The sequence below is a fragment of the Berkeleyomyces rouxiae genome (assembly GCF_048999995.1).
Source record: "Berkeleyomyces rouxiae strain 22BRR77 chromosome Unknown BrBRR77_ptg000004l, whole genome shotgun sequence".
Taxonomy (NCBI): Eukaryota; Fungi; Ascomycota; class Sordariomycetes; order Microascales; family Ceratocystidaceae; genus Berkeleyomyces; species Berkeleyomyces rouxiae.
The window spans coordinates 681,616-699,968 of NW_027396494.1; the positions used below are offsets into that span (position 1 = coordinate 681,616).

Genomic DNA, 18,353 nt, shown 5'->3' on the forward strand with positions numbered 1-18,353 from the left:
CCTCTCACATTTAACCCTACAGCGTCCCGCTATAACCCTATCACACGTCTTACATGGTCTAGGTCTAACTCTATACCACGCCGTTTTGTTTTTTTTTTTTTTATTTTGGTCTTCTTAGCCTTCGGCCCTTTCAGCTTCACTAGCCACCGGGAGGACTTCAAAGGAATTCCACGTAGTTCATGTATTTTCTTTTACCTCCAAAATGCATGAGCCGCGGTTCAGCTTCTTTGACGTCGGCTAACATGCCATCATCCCTCTTTCCCTCTTCCCTTTTTCTTTTTTTCTTTCTTTTCGCTTCAGATTCAAACTTGTAACACGAGCTTATTCTGTATTCTCGCCTCTGGCTGGAAGCTTATTTTAGCCTGTGGCTGTTTTAACCTTGCTTCAGCCGCCTTTGCCCATCTACACTTCCTCTCCCTCTTCCTCCTCAGCCCTCCCTCACTTGGTCTTCCACAAATAGATTTTTCCTTTCTGTCACAACCAGTTACAACAAGTTGCCAAGTTTGATAGACACAACTGCCAATTGTTGTATAACTATACACAGGTACAAGCAACAGCAAGACAATGACCCCCAAGTATAAACTATACTTACACATATGAACGATATGTACACTGCCGAAACAAATCTCTGAGTCTCGGTACAACAAAAACAGCATCCGTAAACCGCCCGTTCGTCTTAAAAGTCGTAAACCCTCGTTTTATATCCATGAAAATGAAAAAGTAATGTGACGTCGTCAATGTCATTGAGGCGGAGACGAGGAGGAAGAAGGGCATCTATTTCTTCACAGACCCTGTCTCTCCCTCTCTCTTTCTCTTGCTCGCCTCTCCCCTCATTCCGAAACCTTGCGCTAAACAAAACCTCTGATACCACGGAACCCGCTGCTCTTCTTCTTGCCCTCGTCCTTTTTCTTGTCGTCCTTGCGGAACTTGCCCTGTACACCCCCCCGCCCGTGATACTTTTGCGCAACTGGTGAGCTCGGCGCCGTCGTCGACTCTGTATGCGCCTCGCTCACACTGCCAGCCACACTGACATTGGCACTACCACTGGGGCCACCACCACCACCAATACTCGACGTGTCGCCTGAGACCTGCCGGTATTCACCCATTGGCCGTGACACATGCGCATACGCATAGCTGCCCGCGCCGCCGCTTCCAGCCGCATGGTGGGCGTGTATCTGGGCGTGCTGGAGTTGTGGACTGCGGCTGCCGATGCTTGCGGCATCCGAGAGATCTGGGTTGGAAAACACCCGGTGCAGGGACCACGCCCCGGGGCCTGATCCGTGGTGGCGCGCATGACTAGCCGGGTAGGCGTGCACCGCCGAGATAGGTGTCTCGCCGCTCATGTAGGGATGATGTTCGTCGCCTATATTCGTGGAGACTGTGATTCTCTCGTGGTCTTCTACGTAGCCTGTCCGCGGGTACGCTGATGCCCTGGGCAGAATCGGCGTGGGGGATGGCAGTGGCGCGTCAAACATGGATGACTGCAGAGCCGTGTACTTGCGCACCAAGACAGTATATTGCTTCTGAAGCTCTGATTGCTTGGCGCGCGAGGCAGCCAGAGACGCAGCAACAGTCTCCTGGACTTGGCTATCGCCGCGGTTGCGTCCAAGGGAGCGATGAGTCGCGTTGCTCGCCGAGAGGCGTGCTTTGAGAGACATGATCTGGCTGTTGAATGTGCGCCGCTGTTGTTCTAGGTCTGCCTGGCATGCCTCAAGCTTCATGCGGCAGACCTCCTCCCGTGCCTCGGCTTCATCACGTGCTTTCGATGCAGCTTGGACTTCGGCATCACGGCCGGCTTCGTCAAAAGCTGACTTGCCCAGCTGGGCAATTTCATCCTTTAGACGCTTAACCTCTTGGTGAGTTGCTTCAATGTTTTCTTTGCCCTGTTTCTGAGCCAGGTCTCTTTCCTCAAGCGTGCACATGAGTTTTGTGAGGCGATCTGCTTCGGCTTTGTAGGCTTCCATGTCTCTCTTGAGAGTTTCAATCTCTGCTTTACGTGACCTGAGATCCTCGCGGAGCGCTTTGTTTTTGGCCATCATGTCGGTTTCACGCTTCATTGACAGACTGCGACCTCGCTCGTAGTCCTTCTTTGCCATGGTTTCAGCCACCTTGGCCTCTTCAAAGCGGTTTTTGTAGTGTCGGTTCATGATGATGAGATTCTGTGTCTCTGCTTCGGACGCTGCTTGCTGATGAAGTCGGCGCCGCAGGACGCCTATGTGTGCCGAGTGTTGTTGCTTCAGATACTTTTCAAAGCGGAGTTCGCTTTTCAGCATGAATATCTGATGGTTGAGATCAGAAGACGGAGTCTCATCAGCACAAGTAGGAGACTTTACAGCAGCACTCTTGGTGGTATTTGTAGTGATGGAAATAGAAGATGACGCAGGTTTAGCTGACTCATGACCATGAGAGAGCTGTGCCGACGAGTCAGGGGCAAGAGATGGGCTTGTCTCATCTGATAGAGTTTGGGCTAGCGTGAGTTCGCCAATGCTTTCGTAGTCATCAGGAGAATTGCTGAGTAGAGCATCAGTAGAACATGCGACTTTGGGCGAGGCCAAGCCATTAGTTTCGTCGTCTGGTAAGGTGTCCTGTAGGTTTCCAATAGAAACCTTTTCGTTCAAAGTTTCATCGGATTGAATGGATAGCATACAGAGACTCATGCACTCTGTGACCAACTCTGACGCACCACTCGACATCCACCGGCTGAAATCAGTCTTTTCTGACTCGACGGTAAGGCTGTAGAAGTTGGGGTGTAGCATGTGTATACTGCGGAAGCGCTCGGATAGCTGCCGGATCTCGGTGGCCTGAATCTCAAACCAGTTTGCACTGGGAGCGTTTGCATGGCGCAGATAGCGCTGTGGCTTGCGAATATAGTCCATGAAATTGATGGGGTACAGGCCGTATAGAATAGTGAAGTAGTTGGATAGCTGGGGGACGTCTCGGCTGTCTTTTTGGGGGTCAAAAGCGCACACCTCCCAAATGTCGTTGTTAGTGATGCTTGGTAGCGGATAATCAAGGGCCAGGTCTTCATTGGTGGAAGAAAGTTTGGACGAGTCATGTTTGCCACGATTACAAAAGAGCAGACGGGCGTAGACATTGAAGAGCGCTGGGAGGTATGGCACGAGGGCTGTTGGCATGTTAGGTAGGAGCATAATGAGCACCGTGAGGCCCAGATTTATAACTGTAGTAGAGGCATCGATTTCAAGACACGTCAAGAGGTTCTCGAACAGCGGGGTTTGTAGAACCAGATGCAGATGTGGCGGCTGGGCTTGTACCAGATCGTTGAGAAGGATGAGACACTTGAGCCGGAACTCAGCCTTGACAAAGTACCTGTTTAAGCAGGCCATGAATTCACGTGGCTTTCTTTTGCCAAAGGAAACCAGGACACTTTGCTGGTGATTTTCCAGTTGGCGGAAGCCCTCGTCAGTGTATTCGACATTGCCAGCGAGCCAGGTGTGCAAGAGGCGCTGGAGAAGGGGCTGGGACTGGGGGGACTCGGAAGATGCATCGTCGTTGGATGTGTCGATTTGGTCGTTCTCGGCGACGAGGAGCTGAAGGAGGGCCTGATACGACTCGGCCTGGAGAGACTTGTCTTTGATCATCTGGTGGCTCATATGCTCTAGAGTCAGGTCCCACCAATGGAAGATGCGGTCAGCGGTGTGGAGAACCTGGAACAGGCGGCCGAAGATGGCTACAAAGGCAGCATAGCGCGAGGGCTCAGCAACGACATGCTTGTCCCATATGGCCTGGAGCTCGTCCTGGAGTCGGTCGGCGTTGGAATCGTCATATTTGTCGTGCTTGTGGTAAAAGGCGTCAAAGACGGCATTGAGGTCCTCTGGAAACGGAAGAACCGGGCTGACGATGAAGGCATTCAGAGCCTGGCAAAGTTCCTTGAACGATCTGTGGCAGAAAACAAACGAGTACGAGTCAGCGAGTATCTTGCAGAGGCTGTATTTCTGCATTGGCATTGGTGCTGCAGCTGTGAGTGCGGCTGCGGCTGGATGCGTGAACAGTGGAAGTTGGCAGGCGGGCAGACAGCCACGCAAGACAAGAAGACAAGACAAGACACCGACACGGCAGCAGCTCCAGGATGCAGACGAACCACGGTGGCCCTCTCAGCGAAGCCGCATTGCGAATTTTTTCTCATGCAAGATGCAAGTGCCGAGGAGGTGCAGCAAGCAGCCCGTGTGATATAGCAAGCGGGTAGCAGCAAAGGCGAGACACGGGACCCCCAAGCGCAGCAGCAGCAGCAATATTGCAGAAAAAGGACTAGGCGGCCAGACTTACCCGTTAGGAGCCATGACTGCAGTGCTTCCAGCTTCGTCTGGGCACCCGAATAATGCGGTTATCCTATCCAAAGGCACCAAGGCCTACCCGTGGAAGCATCCACCACCGGCCGACATACAAGACGGGCCACAGCGAGATAGCACGTTGGTGAATAGACCGCGGATAATGGGCACGGCAAATCTGGGGAGCTAGACAAGTGCCGGGCGATCGTGCGGGTAGCGTTGCGACTGCGACGGTGATGGTGACGTCGGCCAACCAAAGGGATTAAGGCTGCAGCAGTCTGGCGGGCAAAGGACGGCGGAAAAAAAAAGTAGCGATGATTGATTCTGAGCTTGTATGAACGGGTCGAGAAGATTGTTAATGGGCGCTGAAGTTGCTAGAAACAGCAAACGCAGAACTGGAGCGCTGGCGCAGCAGGTTGTTGGCGATGAGGCTTCGATGGGGATCGCAGATCGGACGAACTTGAGTGAGAGAAAGTGTTGCCGTAGTTTTCTTTTTGCTGGTATGACGAATGAAGTTTGAAGGTGACCGATGATGCTGAGAAAAGCCCAGTCATAAGGGTTGGGCGGACCTCGAGACTAGACTTAGCAGCTGCTGACAGCTGCTGACACGCGGCAAGCAACAACTACGCCGGTCTGATGCTGAGTGTCTGTCTTTGGTGCAAGCCACATCTCGGGCCGGCAGTTTAGCCGTGTGAGACGTGATCCTCTGCCGTGTTCGCGGTTGTATAACTTAGTCTCTTCTGCCGTGATTGTGACCGTGAAACAAGACAAATGGTTGCCTGCATTGATCGCGGGGTTGGGTGCCGGTCTATGTGGATGAGGTACCACGTCTGGATCTACAGAACATGTACTGCGAACCGATGAACTTGGACACAAATGTTTGGACGTACCAAGTCTACAAAATGTTATAGCAAAGACCAAGCGGGAAACTTTCAGGTGTATTACCACATACATGTCACAACCCTCCCAAAAGAATAATCTAGCCCAACGCCGAAACGGCCCCTCTCTCCCTCCCGGCCGGCTATCTGCGGCGCACTCGGATAAACTCATCGCGGGCAACTATCCCATCGCGGGCCATGCACGATGTGATACCCAACGTCAGGGCATTCCAGATCCCCTGACTGCGCTGTGAAAAGTCAATCTCGATTTGGTAGCTGACCGGCGTATTCTTGCCCCGATTGGGGTCAACTGTCAGCACCAGCGCCGTGTGGTTCAGTACAAACAATCCATAGACGACAGGACAGTCGGCAGTAATGGTCTTACCACTGACGGTCTTGCATCTGCGCTGGCGCCAGAACTGGCGGTGCTGCTTGGCCATGTGTAGCATCTTGTTGGTGACATACGTAGCAAGGCCTTCTACTGATAATGTAGTGTCCAGGATCTCACAAAAGATATTGGGAACCGCTTGCACATCGTAGTACTCGCCATCTTTGGCCGCCCACATGAGGTACTTGTCGATCTCATCCTTCAGATACCCCGCGATAACAGCATGCTGGCCTAGATGGCGCAGAGCGCGAATGTTGGTGGTGAGGTCAATGAGATCCATAAAGGCTTTGGAGGCTGTAGGTACACAGTGAGTTAGCACAAGCACAAGATAGGGGGACTTTTTATCTCCCGAGTTACCTACCTCGATATTCTGTGTCCTGAGTTGAGTAGATGGGCGGAGCGCCAAACCGGCCGTTGTCCGTTAGGTTACGTGAGAAGCAAAACTCCGGGATTGGGACACCGCGCAACTGCGTATCCCAAGTTGCGGGCACCAGGGGCCGGTACTGACGAAGATACAAAGCCTCGAATAATGAAGTTTCATCCAAGTGCCATGTAGCGCTAGCAGGGAACAGTTTCTTTTCCTCTGCCATAGACTCGAGCCTGGCTTTTAGACTGGGAGTTCTCTGATTAGCCAGTACGCTATCTACTAGACGCTCGGGAATAGCCTTGAGTGATTTGCGCGGGGTCTTGCGGACACGGCCGCTGGCAGTACGAGCAGACATATGGGCGAGGAAGAATTTGAGGATACGGACAAAAGAGTCAATGAGTAAGGGTAAGTTGGAGATCAATGGCAGAAAATGAACGTCAAGATCCAAGGGATAATCATGTAGATACTGAGAAAGGCCGCGTATATATTTGTGAACAGCATGGAGACATGCTCTTTGACGCTGGAAGCACTTGTTCGTAGAGTTGATGGGAGTTTTGACACAATTCTTTGCGCGAAAGAGAAGACTTGAAGTTTTGTATTGAAATCTGAGCTGTAAAAATGAAGCACAAAGAAGGGATCATAAAGACTAGAGAAAGAGCTACAGAAAACTGCAAAATCATGAAGAGTTCCAGACAGAGTCGGAAGAACAGAGGACAAAGAAGATGACGTCACACACAGTAGGTTGGTTGTATGGGTTTACACAAAGACAACAAACAAAGAGAAAGCCAGAGCCAAGAAACTGTGCAGCAGAAGACAACGAGTTCTCGTGGCCTTTTGAGCTCCAGAGAAGAAAGGATAGGAACTAAACATTAAATGACTTTATACACATGTAGCTACATAGTTGAGCCGAATTGATTGCCTTATAGGACGTCGGCGTGGTGTTGTGTCCAATTTACATGACTTACACTCATCAGCAAAGATGTACATATACTTTTGGACTATCCGAGACCGAGGTTCGAAGGATGCCGGTCGGCAATAGCCTCCAGCAGCAAAGCCAAGGCAGCGATGTCGCTTCTTCCCACATGACGAGACGACGGCAGCAAGCACCCACAACGAGGTAAGAGCCAGCCACCAACAACAAGGTAAGAGCCAGGCTCCACGACTCCCCCGGCGGTGACCGTACCATCCCGAAATCATTCTTCCTTCCCGATTTTGATTTTCACCAGCCTTCTCTTTCAGCCTTGTGTCTGTCTCGCTGTTCAGCTGTTAATCCTGTTGGTACACCATCAAGGCAAATAAAGCTTAGCAAAGGGAAAAACAAAATGTCCTCTCTTCGCATTCTGGTGCCCGTTAAGCGGGTTATTGACTATGCTGTAAGCTTCTCTTCTATTCTTGGGTTCTCACGTTATTTTGCCAGGGCCTGGAAGCCGAGATGCCTCCTTCCCCATGCGCCGACCATGATGCTTCCCCTCGGAGGACCAACAAAACTAATCCATGTTGTTTTCTTCTCTTGCGATATAGGTCAAGCCCCGCGTCAACAAGGCACGCACCGGCGTGGAAACCGCCGGCGTCAAGCACTCGATGAACCCGTTCGACGAGCTCTCGGTCGAAGAAGCCGTGCGCATCCGCGAGAAGAAGCGCGCTCCCGGCGGCGTCGAAGACATTACGGTATTCTCGGCCGGCCCGGCCAAGTCGCAGGAGGTTCTGCGCACGGCCATGGCCATGGGCGCCGACCGTGCCATCCACGTTGACGTCAAGGAGGGCGACGATCTCGAGCCGCTGGGCGTAGCCAAGCTGCTGCAGGCGGTCGCGCGCGAGCACCAGAGTAATCTCGTCATTCTCGGCAAACAGAGCATCGACGACGACGCCAACCAGACGGGCCAGATGCTGGCAGGCCTTTTGGGCTGGGGCCAGGCTACGCAGGCCAGCAAGGTCGAGTTTGACGCCAGTGACAGCGTTACAGTGACGCGGGAGGTTGACGGCGGTGTCGAGACACTGCGGGCTAAATTGCCCATTGTGATTACTACGGACTTGCGTCTGAACGAGCCGCGCTACGCCAGTCTGCCCAACATCATGAAGGCAAAGAAGAAGCCGCTAGAGAAGAAGACTCTGGCTGATTATGGCGTCACAAATGAGAAGCGGCTCAAGGTGCTGCAGGTCGAGGGTAAGTTGGATCCGGTGTCCTTGTTTCCAAGACAAGCACGATGCATTTTTGAGTTATCACATGTCAACTAACTTCGTCATACAGAGCCTGCCCCCAGACAAGGTGGTGGCAAGGTGGAAGATGTGGATGGCCTGGTCAGCAAGCTGAAGGAGCTTGGGGCTATTTAGGGTTAGATGCTGATATGAACAGGATTAATGATATACTAGGGTTGAGCGACCCAAATCTCTAACAACTACGCTGCATCCAAGTTATATTGGTGGACTCAACGCTCACATAGCTTTGGGGAGGAGGAGCTGTGGGAGATGCAGACTTTGCATGATAATCACACCAACATCAACGCAACAGGGATTGACGGAACCGGGCTGACCAGAAACAAGTGAGCGCAGGCAAGATGCAACTAGAGGGTGCAGATGCAGAGAGTGCAGATGCAGACGCAGGGGGGTCAATGGCAAAGCAGACAAGGGAATGGAGAGTCGAGAGCACTGATGCCGTTTTGGCAGGAGAAAAAGAAGGGTGATCATGACATGGTGTGGTGCATGCAGGTGTCAAGAAGAAGCAAAGGAGACTTGACGCTGACACTGGCCACCAGATGAAGAGACTCTTCTGCATGTATACACGGGATAGGTCTATCTATATCCGTGTATCCATCCACGTGTCGGAGCATCTTTGTTTCTTCAGCTGGCACGTCCGAGCGGCGCAGATGTAGAGAAAGGGTATTAGTATTTCATAGGAGCACGTATGGTCTATCACCAGAGGTGGAAGGGCAGTGTGCCTGGGCGAGAAAGTGACCATGTAACTACATGGCTGTATTCATGTGTGTAGATAGTTACATGTACATGTGTATACTTGAGCTTGTGGTATTATACACCCCTTAGCGTGAGGGCCCGAGTCTGCCCTTGCCTCTCAATTTATGGGTCATGAGGGGTTTCTAGAAGATGGGCCAGAGTATTCTCGTCAAGTAACAAGTAACTATATATTATGTTTGCACATGTGCCGGTGTTCTTCTTGTAACCAAGGCAAGGCGGAAGAAAAAAAAAGTCAGCAAATCAAAGTCTTCTTTCATTGGCCGTTGTTACCACAGCATAACGGAGGTTAATCGCCGCCACAATCTCTTCCGGCCCTGGAACCGGCCAAGTAAACAAAACAAACCAGGGCTAAAGACTGTGTTTTTTGAGCGGGCCGGATACCCTGATTAGGTAAGCCAGGCCTGAAGTTCGAGTCGAGGTCCAGACCAATTCCCACTTCTCGTCTCTCGTTGTGCAAGTGACTGTAGCGAATTAGTCACAGAACAGTAAAGTTGCATGGCGATGGTGGGGTGGAGGGATGGATCGATGACGCATATGAATGTATGTACAAATATACCAAAGTGCAGGTAAATAGTTGATAGTTGCAGTACCAGGAAGCAAGGCCAAGTGAAGCGTGCAAGCAGACGACAGGACGCCTACAAGGCGGAGATGAGATCTTGTGGAATTGCATCGTCGGTCTGTATCAGCACAAACCTACGGATGATGCCTTGTGTTGAGCGAATCTTCAGAGAATCCTAAGCCCGCCTCACGATAAGTCCATGCTAGAGATCAGACGCCGCAAAAACAGGAACGCCCGCTTCAGCCAATCAGCACCATCGGCAGTGCAAATATGCGCACTACTTAATTGCAACTCCGTAGGCTAGTGCCCTTTTTGCCAAGTTAAGCTCTTGCCGCGCTGGAATAGGCTCGCTGGCTATCGCGACTTATCCTGGTTCGTCGCCCTTTCTGTGGCATGGAAACACGTCAGAGTCATAGGTTTTTGCAGCGGAGGGTAGAAGGGCGGCCAGGACTAGAGCAGATTTGTCCGCCACAGGCCCAAACTGGCTAGGTTTGGGCGGTCTGTCCATCACATAACTATTTACACATGTACTTACACCACTCTGAATCAGTATCAATGTCTAGCGTCCACCGCACATTGTTATCCTTATCTGCCTCCTATAAATCCCCACCACCCGCTCTTACAAGCAACTGCCTGTTGCCTCGTCGCTATTTTGGCGCTGCTTCCTTTCTTTGTTGCTCTTTCCTTCTCCAGCACCCAGCACTCAGAACCCACGTCCCTTCCCGTAAGTGAGAAAACTTTTCTTCCCTCCTTCCCCTCCCTACGGCTCGAGCTCTCCCAATCTTTTTTTTTCCTCTTTCGATCTTCTTTTCCATCCCACGCTCTCGATATTATCGTCACCTTTGCCTAATAAAAAACACCTGCATTCTAGAAATTCTTTCTCCCACCCCGCCTTCTTCTTCTTCTTTGCCAAAGTCTTGCTTCCAAGCTCAATCCGCGCTTCATGCAGCGCTGCTCAGTCTTCACCTCTCAAGATTATCTTTCGGGTATGTCCATGAAGCTCTCTATCCGCCCATGCTGCCTCCGTGCATCCGAGTCTCCATCTTGACGTCTGCATCGCCGCCCCGAGACTTGAGCCTTGCTGCTACTTGGTCGCTGCCCTTGCTTCAGGATTTGTCGCTGTCTCAGAGCCCATCACTCGCTCACTGGCCTCGGTCTCATTCTGCTTCTCCGCCATTCCTCCATGCTATGCCCTGCTAACCAAGCCCGCTCTCCTTCCTATAGACCATCTCTGGAGAGCTCTCAGCGCTTAATAGCTTTTCACGGCTCCTTGGATAACTTCAACCTCTTCTCTCTTCCGTGCTTCTCCCTCTCTTTTTCTCTTCTACCCCACTACTCATAAAAAAAACCCCAAAATTATCATCTCCCCCCCAACAAACATGTTTGCTGCCCTCAAGCATCTCTCCGCCCGCTCTGCGGTGAACGGAGCTCGTGTCAGCTCTTTCAGCTCGGCCTTCAACTGCACTGCCCGTTTTGTATCCAACAAGGCCGGTAGTGCTGGCCGGGCCATGCCGTCTCGCGGCCCCCGTTCTACTTCTCCCGCCCGCAACCTGGATGCCACTCTGACCATCAAGGTGAGTCACCCCAGCCCGGCTACCAGCTGCAATGAATCACCCGTCTCTGCTGCTTCGCCTCGTACTAACACCTGCTCTCCAGAACGGTCCCGTCTTCCATGGCAAGGCCTTTGGCGCCAACTCCAACATCTCTGGTGAAGCCGTCTTCACCACCTCGCTGGTTGGCTACCCTGAGTCCATGACTGACCCCTCGTACCGTGGTCAGATTATTGTTTTCACCCAGCCTCTGATTGGTAACTACGGCGTGCCCTCAAACGAGCGTGACCAGTACAACCTTCTCAAGTACTTTGAATCTCCTCACATCCAGTGTGCCGGTGTTGTCGTCGCCGATGTCGCCGAGCAGTACAGCCACTGGACTGCTGTCCAGAGTCTGAGCGAGTGGTGTGCTAGCGAAGGTGTCCCCGCCATCTCTGGCGTTGATACCCGTGCCATTGTCACCTATCTGCGTGAGCAGGGCTCCTCTCTGGCCCGCATCTCCATTGGTGATGAGTACGACGCTGATGAAGATGAAAACTACATCGACCCTGGCCAGATCAACCTGGTTAAGCGTGTCAGCACCAAGGCCCCTTTCGTTGTCGAGTCCCCCGGTGCCAAGTACCACGTTGCCCTGATCGATTGCGGTGTTAAGGAGAATATCCTCCGCAGTCTGGTTAGCCGTGGAGCCTCGGTCACTGTGTTCCCCTACAACTACCCCATCCAGCAGGTTGCCAACAACTTTGATGGTGTCTTCATCTCCAACGGCCCTGGTGACCCTACTCACTGCCACGAGACCATCCACAACCTTGGCCACCTGATGGCCACCTCGCCCGTTCCCATCATGGGCATTTGCCTTGGTCACCAGCTGCTTGCGCTGGCTACTGGTGCCAAGACCATCAAGCTCAAGTATGGTAACCGTGCCCACAACATTCCCGCTCTGGACATCACCACCGGCCAATGCCACATCACGTCGCAGAACCATGGCTACGCTGTCGACACCAGCACCATGGGCCCCGACTTCCGTGAGTACTTTGTCAACCTCAACGACGGCTCTAATGAGGGCATGATGCACAAGACCCGTCCCATCTTCTCGACTCAGTTTCACCCTGAAGCCAAGGGTGGCCCCATGGACTCTTCCTACCTCTTTGACAAGTACATTGAGAACGTGAAGATGTTCAAGGACGGCCAGGCCGTTTACAAGGACAACCGCCCCTCTCAGCTGATGCTTGACATCCTCAGCCGCGAGCGTGTCGGCGTTGAGCCTCAGCCTCTGGCTGCCACTGCTTAAAAAGTCTGGTATTCTTTTTTTTGGAAACATGAAAAAGTAATGCTGTGTTTTTTTTTTTTGCGTGGTTACAGGACTTGTCTTCTTTTTTTGGTTCTTTGTGATGGGGTATCTTTTTTTGCTTATCAAAATTTGTATTCAAGCTGTCGTCGTCGTTCGGGGTCTAGGTGGTTAGCATCACAGTTTGCGTATTTTTGTCTATTTCATGTGATAGTTTGAGATGATATTTTTGGAGGAGTCTCGGCTGAGCTAGCCCTTGTAAAACGGGGTTGTTTATTAAAGAGAACCTTGGTCTTTCTTGAAACTGGTTGTTTGTGTCGTGATCTAAAATCATCGTCGTAGAGAAGCACGATAAGCAAAGACGCCAGGGTCTGTAACCCTAGATTGCTGCTGGCTGCACAAGTAGGCACCTGCCGTTACTGGACGTTATCGCCTGCACAGCCTAGCCAGCAATTTGCAAGCCTGGATTTGCTCTTGGACCCTTTTTTCTTTTTTGGCTTTTTGAATAGTTGACGAGTGTTAGACTGTCTTCAATTCTTTTTTGATTCTCCGTCGGCCGCTGCAGCTTCTTTTTGGTTTGTTGAAACTATTGGATTGCCAATCTCCTTTTCCAAACTTTGTTTCTTTTTTCTTTGTATCTTTTTTTTTTTGTTTTTTTTTTTTTTTTTCACGTCTTGAAGACTGACTGCTCTTGTTGTTCGCATCTCGGAACAAGATTTCACCGTTGAGTCGCATCGACTTTTGTTCGCTGTCCTTTCGCCTCTCCTTTTTTTTTTTTTTTTTGTTTTTTAGTTCTTTTATTCACTCCCTCCCTCCTCCGCCATCGATAGCGTATTCTCTTCGTCTCGTCTTGAGAAACAAGAGCGCAGTTGCTTCTCTTGAAACGGAAGTCTGAGCTTGCCTGGTTCTGAGTCGAGTCGATCAGCCGTGTTAGATAGAACACAAGACACTTTCCCCCTCCCAGATTCTCGACTAACAACATAATATATCATGGCGTCCAAGGCTATGTGGGAGGTTGACCCCGAGACGCGGTCCAAGGTAAGCCGCCCGGCTCCCCAGCCTCTTCTCCTCTCCCGCCCCGCCCCCGCGTCCCCTCTTCCGTCCCCGAAACGCCCCCGCTCCCCCCCCACGCACCAACCATTTCCGCTAACGCCTCCCGACGCCCACCCACCAGCTGGCCACGATGCAACGCGAGCCCAAGAACAGCGTATGCTGCGACTGTAACGCGCCGTCGCCGCAATGGGCGTCGCCCAAATTCGGCATCTTTATCTGCCTCGTGTGCGCCGGCGTGCACCGCGGGCTCGGCGTGCACATTTCCTTTGTGCGCTCCATCAGCATGGACGCCTTCAAGGCCGGCGAGCTCGAGCGCATGCGCCTCGGCGGCAACGCCGCCTGGCAGGACTTTTTCGCCGCCCACCCCGACACCCTCGCCGCCGGCCTCTCCTGGGACTCGGCCACCATTGCCCAGCGCTACAGCGGCGACGTTGGCGACGAGTGGAAGGAGCGCCTGGCTGCCCAGGTCGAGGGCCGCGAGTACGTGCCCGTGCCCAAGAAGAAGAAGCCCGCTGCGGCTTCTACTGCCGCCGGCACCGCTTCTTCTGCATCTAGCGCCCCCCTCTCTGGGTCCCGCGAAACCCCCACCGCCACCACAGGCGGCAAGACCCGCGTCGACGACGCCTACTTTGCGCGCCTCGGCGACGCCAACGCCTCGCGCCCCGACCACCTCCCGCCCAGCCAGGGCGGCAAATACAGCGGCTTTGGCAGCTCCGGCAGCCTGCCCGCCTCGTCATCCGCCACCGACACCGCCCTGCCGACCATGACAGACCTGCAGGCTGACCCCGTCGCCGCCCTGAGCAAGGGCTTTGGCTGGTTCACATCCACCGTTACAAAGACCGCCAAGACCGTCAACGACGGCTACATCCAGCCCACGGCGCGCCAGATCGCCGAGAGCGACCAGTGGAAGCAGGCCCAGACTGCTGCCCAGACTGCTGCCCAGCAGGTTGCACGCTCGGCTACCATGGGCGCCAAGACGGCCCAGGACGGCTTTAGCCGCTTCGTCGAGGGCGGCAACGGTAGTGCCGGTCACTCGTCGGCTGGCTACAGACAAGCACCATTGGATGACACCAAGAAAGACTTTTGGGACTCTTTCTCGTCCATTGCCGAGGACCGCAATCCCCATACTTCCATTGGCACTTCGGCCATGGGTGGGGCATCAAAGAAGAACAACAGCAACATATCTGCAAAGAAGAAGGAAGACGATTGGGATTGGTAGTGGTGGTCTGAGGCTGTCAGCGTGGAGTTAGTTGTGTGGTTTTTATATTTCTTCATCATGGTCTTGGTTTTTCTCATCCCCTCATATCACCATTCCTTTTCTTAGACTAACACATTGAATACCCTTGTTCAGAAATATTCGTGGATGTTCATTCAATCTTCTCCAAGCCTAAGGCACACATGTTTGTTACAGTATGGAATCACCTACTTCCTACCTGCGTTTCACCGACAAGAAAATATTTCACAAGTCAAGTCTAAGAGAGCATATCATCTTACGCTATGGCAACCTTGTAGTTTCATGCATCGTAAAAGCGTCGTTAATAATTAGATTTAAGCTGTACACGGTGACAACGTGCATCTCCGGCAATGATTTCGCATTGCAGCCCTGAATGAGACACACGAACATATGTTGCCAACAAATAATTTGACGGATTCACAGTCCAACCTTCGCTTATAAGAATTCGGGACAAGTGAAAGCGGATTGTTTGCTGGTAGAACAGGGTCGCGGGAATTCACAACGAATGATTTAGGCAGAGACAGCAGCAACATCGGGCTCCTCCTTCTTCACCTCAGTGACAGGGGTGAGCTCAGCAACATCGGGCTCCTCCTTCTTCACCTCAGTGACAGGAGTGAGCTCGGCATAGTCGGACTCTTCCTTCTTCACCTCGACCTCGCCCTCGCCCTCGGCAGGGCGGTCAACCTTATCGGGGCTGTCAATAGCAACCTTGACCTCGATCATGCGACCCTCGATGGTCTTGTTGTTCATCTCGGAAATGGCCTTCTGCTGAAGCTCTTCATTTTCAAGAGTAACAAAACCAAAGCCACGACCCTTGCGGGCCTCGCCACGAGCATGGAGCTTCTTGATCATGTACGAAGGGATGGGGCGAAGAGCAACCTTGGCGGAAACGGGAGTGTAGGCGCTGAAAAGTTCCTTCAACTATAGTTGAGACATGAAGTGTTAGTCTGAGAATTTGGGCTGTTTTCTCGACTTTTGAAACCTACCTGGTCCTCAGTCAGGTTGTAAGGCAGGTTGGTGACCATAACCTTAACCTTGGACTGAACGCCGTTCTCGGGAGGGCCTTTGTGGTTCTTGCGCTTGGGGGAGCGAGACTTGATAGGCTTGGATTCCTAGAATGAGGTTATTGTTAGCTTTGATGTATTTTGTCGCCGGGGATCACTAGATTGGCATACCGTGGCACCGGATCCATCAACCTCACCAGACTCAGCGTGCTCAGAGGCGTCACCAGTCGCAGCAAGCTTGTCATCTTTCTTGGCAGGGTTGCGGCGGCGAGCACGGCCACCGGCACGGCCATTGGCATTGCGGCGGGGCTCAGTGGAATCGCCATTGGGCTCCTGGGGAGGGCGGGCAATCTGGACGGAGACTTTGCGCTCCAAAATCTGCTTGCGGTCCAGCTCGGTGATGGCACGCTGGGCCTCCTCGGCAGTGGCCACGTCAACAAAGGCGTAGCCAACTGACTTGTTGGTGTGAGGGTTCTTGGGGATGGAAACCGACTGGCTGTAGAGTGGTTGACAGACTGGTTAGCAGAGATCTAGGGGTAGGTTTACAAGCGCATCTTTGAAGCTTGATACAAGGGATTTGTGAGGGGTTACATGGTAGTCATGCGAGGGGAAGAGAGGGGTTGTTGGGAAACCGCATGACTTACACATCGAAGCCTGAGAAGAACTCCTTCAGGGCCTCTTCAGTGGCGGCATAGGCGACATTTCCCAGGTACAGGCGACGACCTTCGGTCACGCTGGTCTGGTCCTGAGGGGCCTCGGAAGTGGCGGTAGTAGCGGGGGCCTGTTCCTCGGCAACGGGGGCAGACTCGGCGACGGCAGCAACGTCGTTGGTGGCAGCATCGGCAGCAGCGGCAGCAGACATTGTGAGATTATTGGGGGAAGACCCGAAAAAAAGATTAAAAAAGTATCGGTCGTGAATAGAGAGAGGGAAGAGAAGCGGAAGCAGCGGCGAAAAGAGGGGCTGTTTCCAAAGAAGTGCTGAAGCTGGAGGGGATTTAGGTGCTGGGCGAGATCCTGCTCGTGAGAATAGGTGGCTAGAGCAAGGTTGCTTGGGTGGTTTGGTCGGGTCGAGCCTGGAAAGGGGACGATTGGACGTTGATAGGTATCAGGATAGGGTAGCTAGAGGCCCTGGTGAGTTGATGAAAGGTTGACGGGATGTCCGCGAAGCGCGATGGCACAAGGTTGGTAGTAAAGCTTGACTTGTGGTGAGAACGTGGAGAAAAAAAGAGAAAAAGGAAGAGAAACAGGAAGGAAAAGACAGCGAGGGCGAAAGTCGTAGAAAAGAGGTGGCCAAGGGGGGCGGATTATTGGGGCCAGATTTGGAAAGGGCCTGAAAACACCCAGATGGCGGTAGCTGCCTCGCCTGTATTGCACTAGCAGCCATTGCAGGCACTGCTGTTGCCATGTCTGCTCTCAAAACTTGCAAAAGGCAGGGACCTAGCAAAACAAGCTAGTTGGCACATGAAGCAACTGCAACTGTAACTGCAACCAACTGCGCCTGCACCTGTAACTGCGACAAACAGATGGCCCAACCCTGTTGCTGGTGCTGGGCTCCGGCCAATCAACGGCCATACAGGGACCTAGCTAGTAGTTGGCAGTGGAAGGCGCCTTCTCTGATCTTTCCTAGTCGAGCTTGCCATTGGCTTTGTTAGCTGGCAATATGGCCATAGGCTGTTTGGAGCTTTAAAATGCGACAGCAGCAGCAGCACCACCAGAGATGGCAGCTTGCGGTGCTGTCTTGTGCTGTGCTAAGCTTTACTTTGGCGCATTCATTTGATGCGAGCACTGGTCGGGCTGCCCCGCCTTGCCCCTAACTCTACGCTACAAATCAAGTAACTGCCGACTCATAGCTTGAGCCCCACATGGATGGATGCCAATAAATCGGGCAATAAAATCAATCAATGGTTGCTGCCCAGCGCAGACGAGCGTATCATGGCAATGAAGAAAATAATAAGCTTGGGCTTCTCCTTTTCTGGTGAGAACTTTGATTATTTTCTCGACTGGTCTGAGACGACCTGACGTCAGCTTCTGTCCTTTTGCTTCTGACTCTGCGCATTTGATGTGCTGCGTGATACACAACAGACGTTTAACGAGCTACCACCACTACAATTGCACCTGGTAGTTGCCAAATGCTGTTCATTGTTGTGCGGTCACAAACAGGAACAGGCAGGAGTTAGCATCTGCGTCCTCTGACAACCGCCAAGGATTTGGTAACTGCCGTTGCACTCTCTATGTTGGCTGCTTCCGCATTGCTCTCTTGTTGATTCATATCTAGTTACTCCAACTGCCGTCTGTGGTTGGCTGCTGCTCAGACTGGTTCTGACCTTATGTTGAGGCATGATGAATATGCTGACTGCAGGCAGAAACATCTTCACACCAAGTAACTACTAACTATAATGTTTAGACTGTCGGATACATCGGAGTTCACCCCCCAGAATTACAACACATGAAGCCAGTCCCTTATATTCTATCATTTCGTGGGAGCTTGTGCCTAGAATCCTATCACGTCAACGAAGATCAACCAGACAGTCAGAGGGTCGCTGCCTACAAGTCGCCAGAGCAGTCAGTTTGCTACAATATGTTTGGCAAATCATCACCATCAAAAGCAAACAACCGACTTTAGGCAATCTGCCTTGGGCAGACGAGAACCTGTGCTGCCTACAACTTTGTTAGGAAAGTGCAGCTACTGTTTTGGTGTGGCTAGAAGAGAAGCTGCTTCTATTGACTCTTTCCAATACAGATGACTATATCAAAGCCCTGCACCACACTGTTCAAGTAT

General features: G+C 52.3%; 6 protein-coding genes across 6 annotated transcripts; 3 read left to right on the forward strand and 3 right to left on the reverse strand.

Moving 5' to 3' along the window:
* Positions 1 to 848: 848 nt before the first annotated feature.
* BROUX77_004403 (uncharacterized protein) lies at positions 849 to 4,298 on the reverse strand (the record flags this gene model as incomplete). Its single annotated transcript, XM_073749162.1, has 2 exons — positions 849 to 3,897; positions 4,285 to 4,298. The coding sequence occupies 2 exons, from the start codon at positions 4,296 to 4,298 to the stop codon at positions 849 to 851; spliced, it is 3,063 nt and encodes a 1,020-aa protein (XP_073604860.1).
* A 1,009-nt stretch (positions 4,299 to 5,307) lies between these two features.
* BROUX77_004404 (uncharacterized protein) lies at positions 5,308 to 6,274 on the reverse strand (the record flags this gene model as incomplete). Its single annotated transcript, XM_073749163.1, has 2 exons — positions 5,308 to 5,846; positions 5,914 to 6,274. 2 exons carry the CDS (start codon positions 6,272 to 6,274, stop codon positions 5,308 to 5,310), a joined length of 900 nt encoding a protein of 299 aa, XP_073604861.1.
* Positions 6,275 to 7,241: 967 nt separating this feature from the next.
* On the forward strand, positions 7,242 to 8,250 carry BROUX77_004405 (uncharacterized protein; the record flags this gene model as incomplete). The annotated part of the gene is made up of 3 exons (XM_073749164.1): positions 7,242 to 7,292; positions 7,441 to 8,083; positions 8,168 to 8,250. The coding sequence occupies 3 exons, from the start codon at positions 7,242 to 7,244 to the stop codon at positions 8,248 to 8,250; spliced, it is 777 nt and encodes a 258-aa protein (XP_073604862.1).
* Positions 8,251 to 10,827: 2,577 nt separating this feature from the next.
* BROUX77_004406 (uncharacterized protein) lies at positions 10,828 to 12,286 on the forward strand (the record flags this gene model as incomplete). The annotated part of the gene is made up of 2 exons (XM_073749165.1): positions 10,828 to 11,022; positions 11,105 to 12,286. The coding sequence occupies 2 exons, from the start codon at positions 10,828 to 10,830 to the stop codon at positions 12,284 to 12,286; spliced, it is 1,377 nt and encodes a 458-aa protein (XP_073604863.1).
* Positions 12,287 to 13,273: 987 nt separating this feature from the next.
* BROUX77_004407 (uncharacterized protein) lies at positions 13,274 to 14,555 on the forward strand (the record flags this gene model as incomplete). The annotated part of the gene is made up of 2 exons (XM_073749166.1): positions 13,274 to 13,321; positions 13,458 to 14,555. The coding sequence occupies 2 exons, from the start codon at positions 13,274 to 13,276 to the stop codon at positions 14,553 to 14,555; spliced, it is 1,146 nt and encodes a 381-aa protein (XP_073604864.1).
* A 525-nt stretch (positions 14,556 to 15,080) lies between these two features.
* Positions 15,081 to 16,436, reverse strand: BROUX77_004408 (uncharacterized protein; the record flags this gene model as incomplete). Its single annotated transcript, XM_073749168.1, has 4 exons — positions 15,081 to 15,491; positions 15,557 to 15,682; positions 15,746 to 16,070; positions 16,219 to 16,436. The coding sequence occupies 4 exons, from the start codon at positions 16,434 to 16,436 to the stop codon at positions 15,081 to 15,083; spliced, it is 1,080 nt and encodes a 359-aa protein (XP_073604865.1).
* Between the last annotated feature and the right edge of the window lie 1,917 nt (positions 16,437 to 18,353).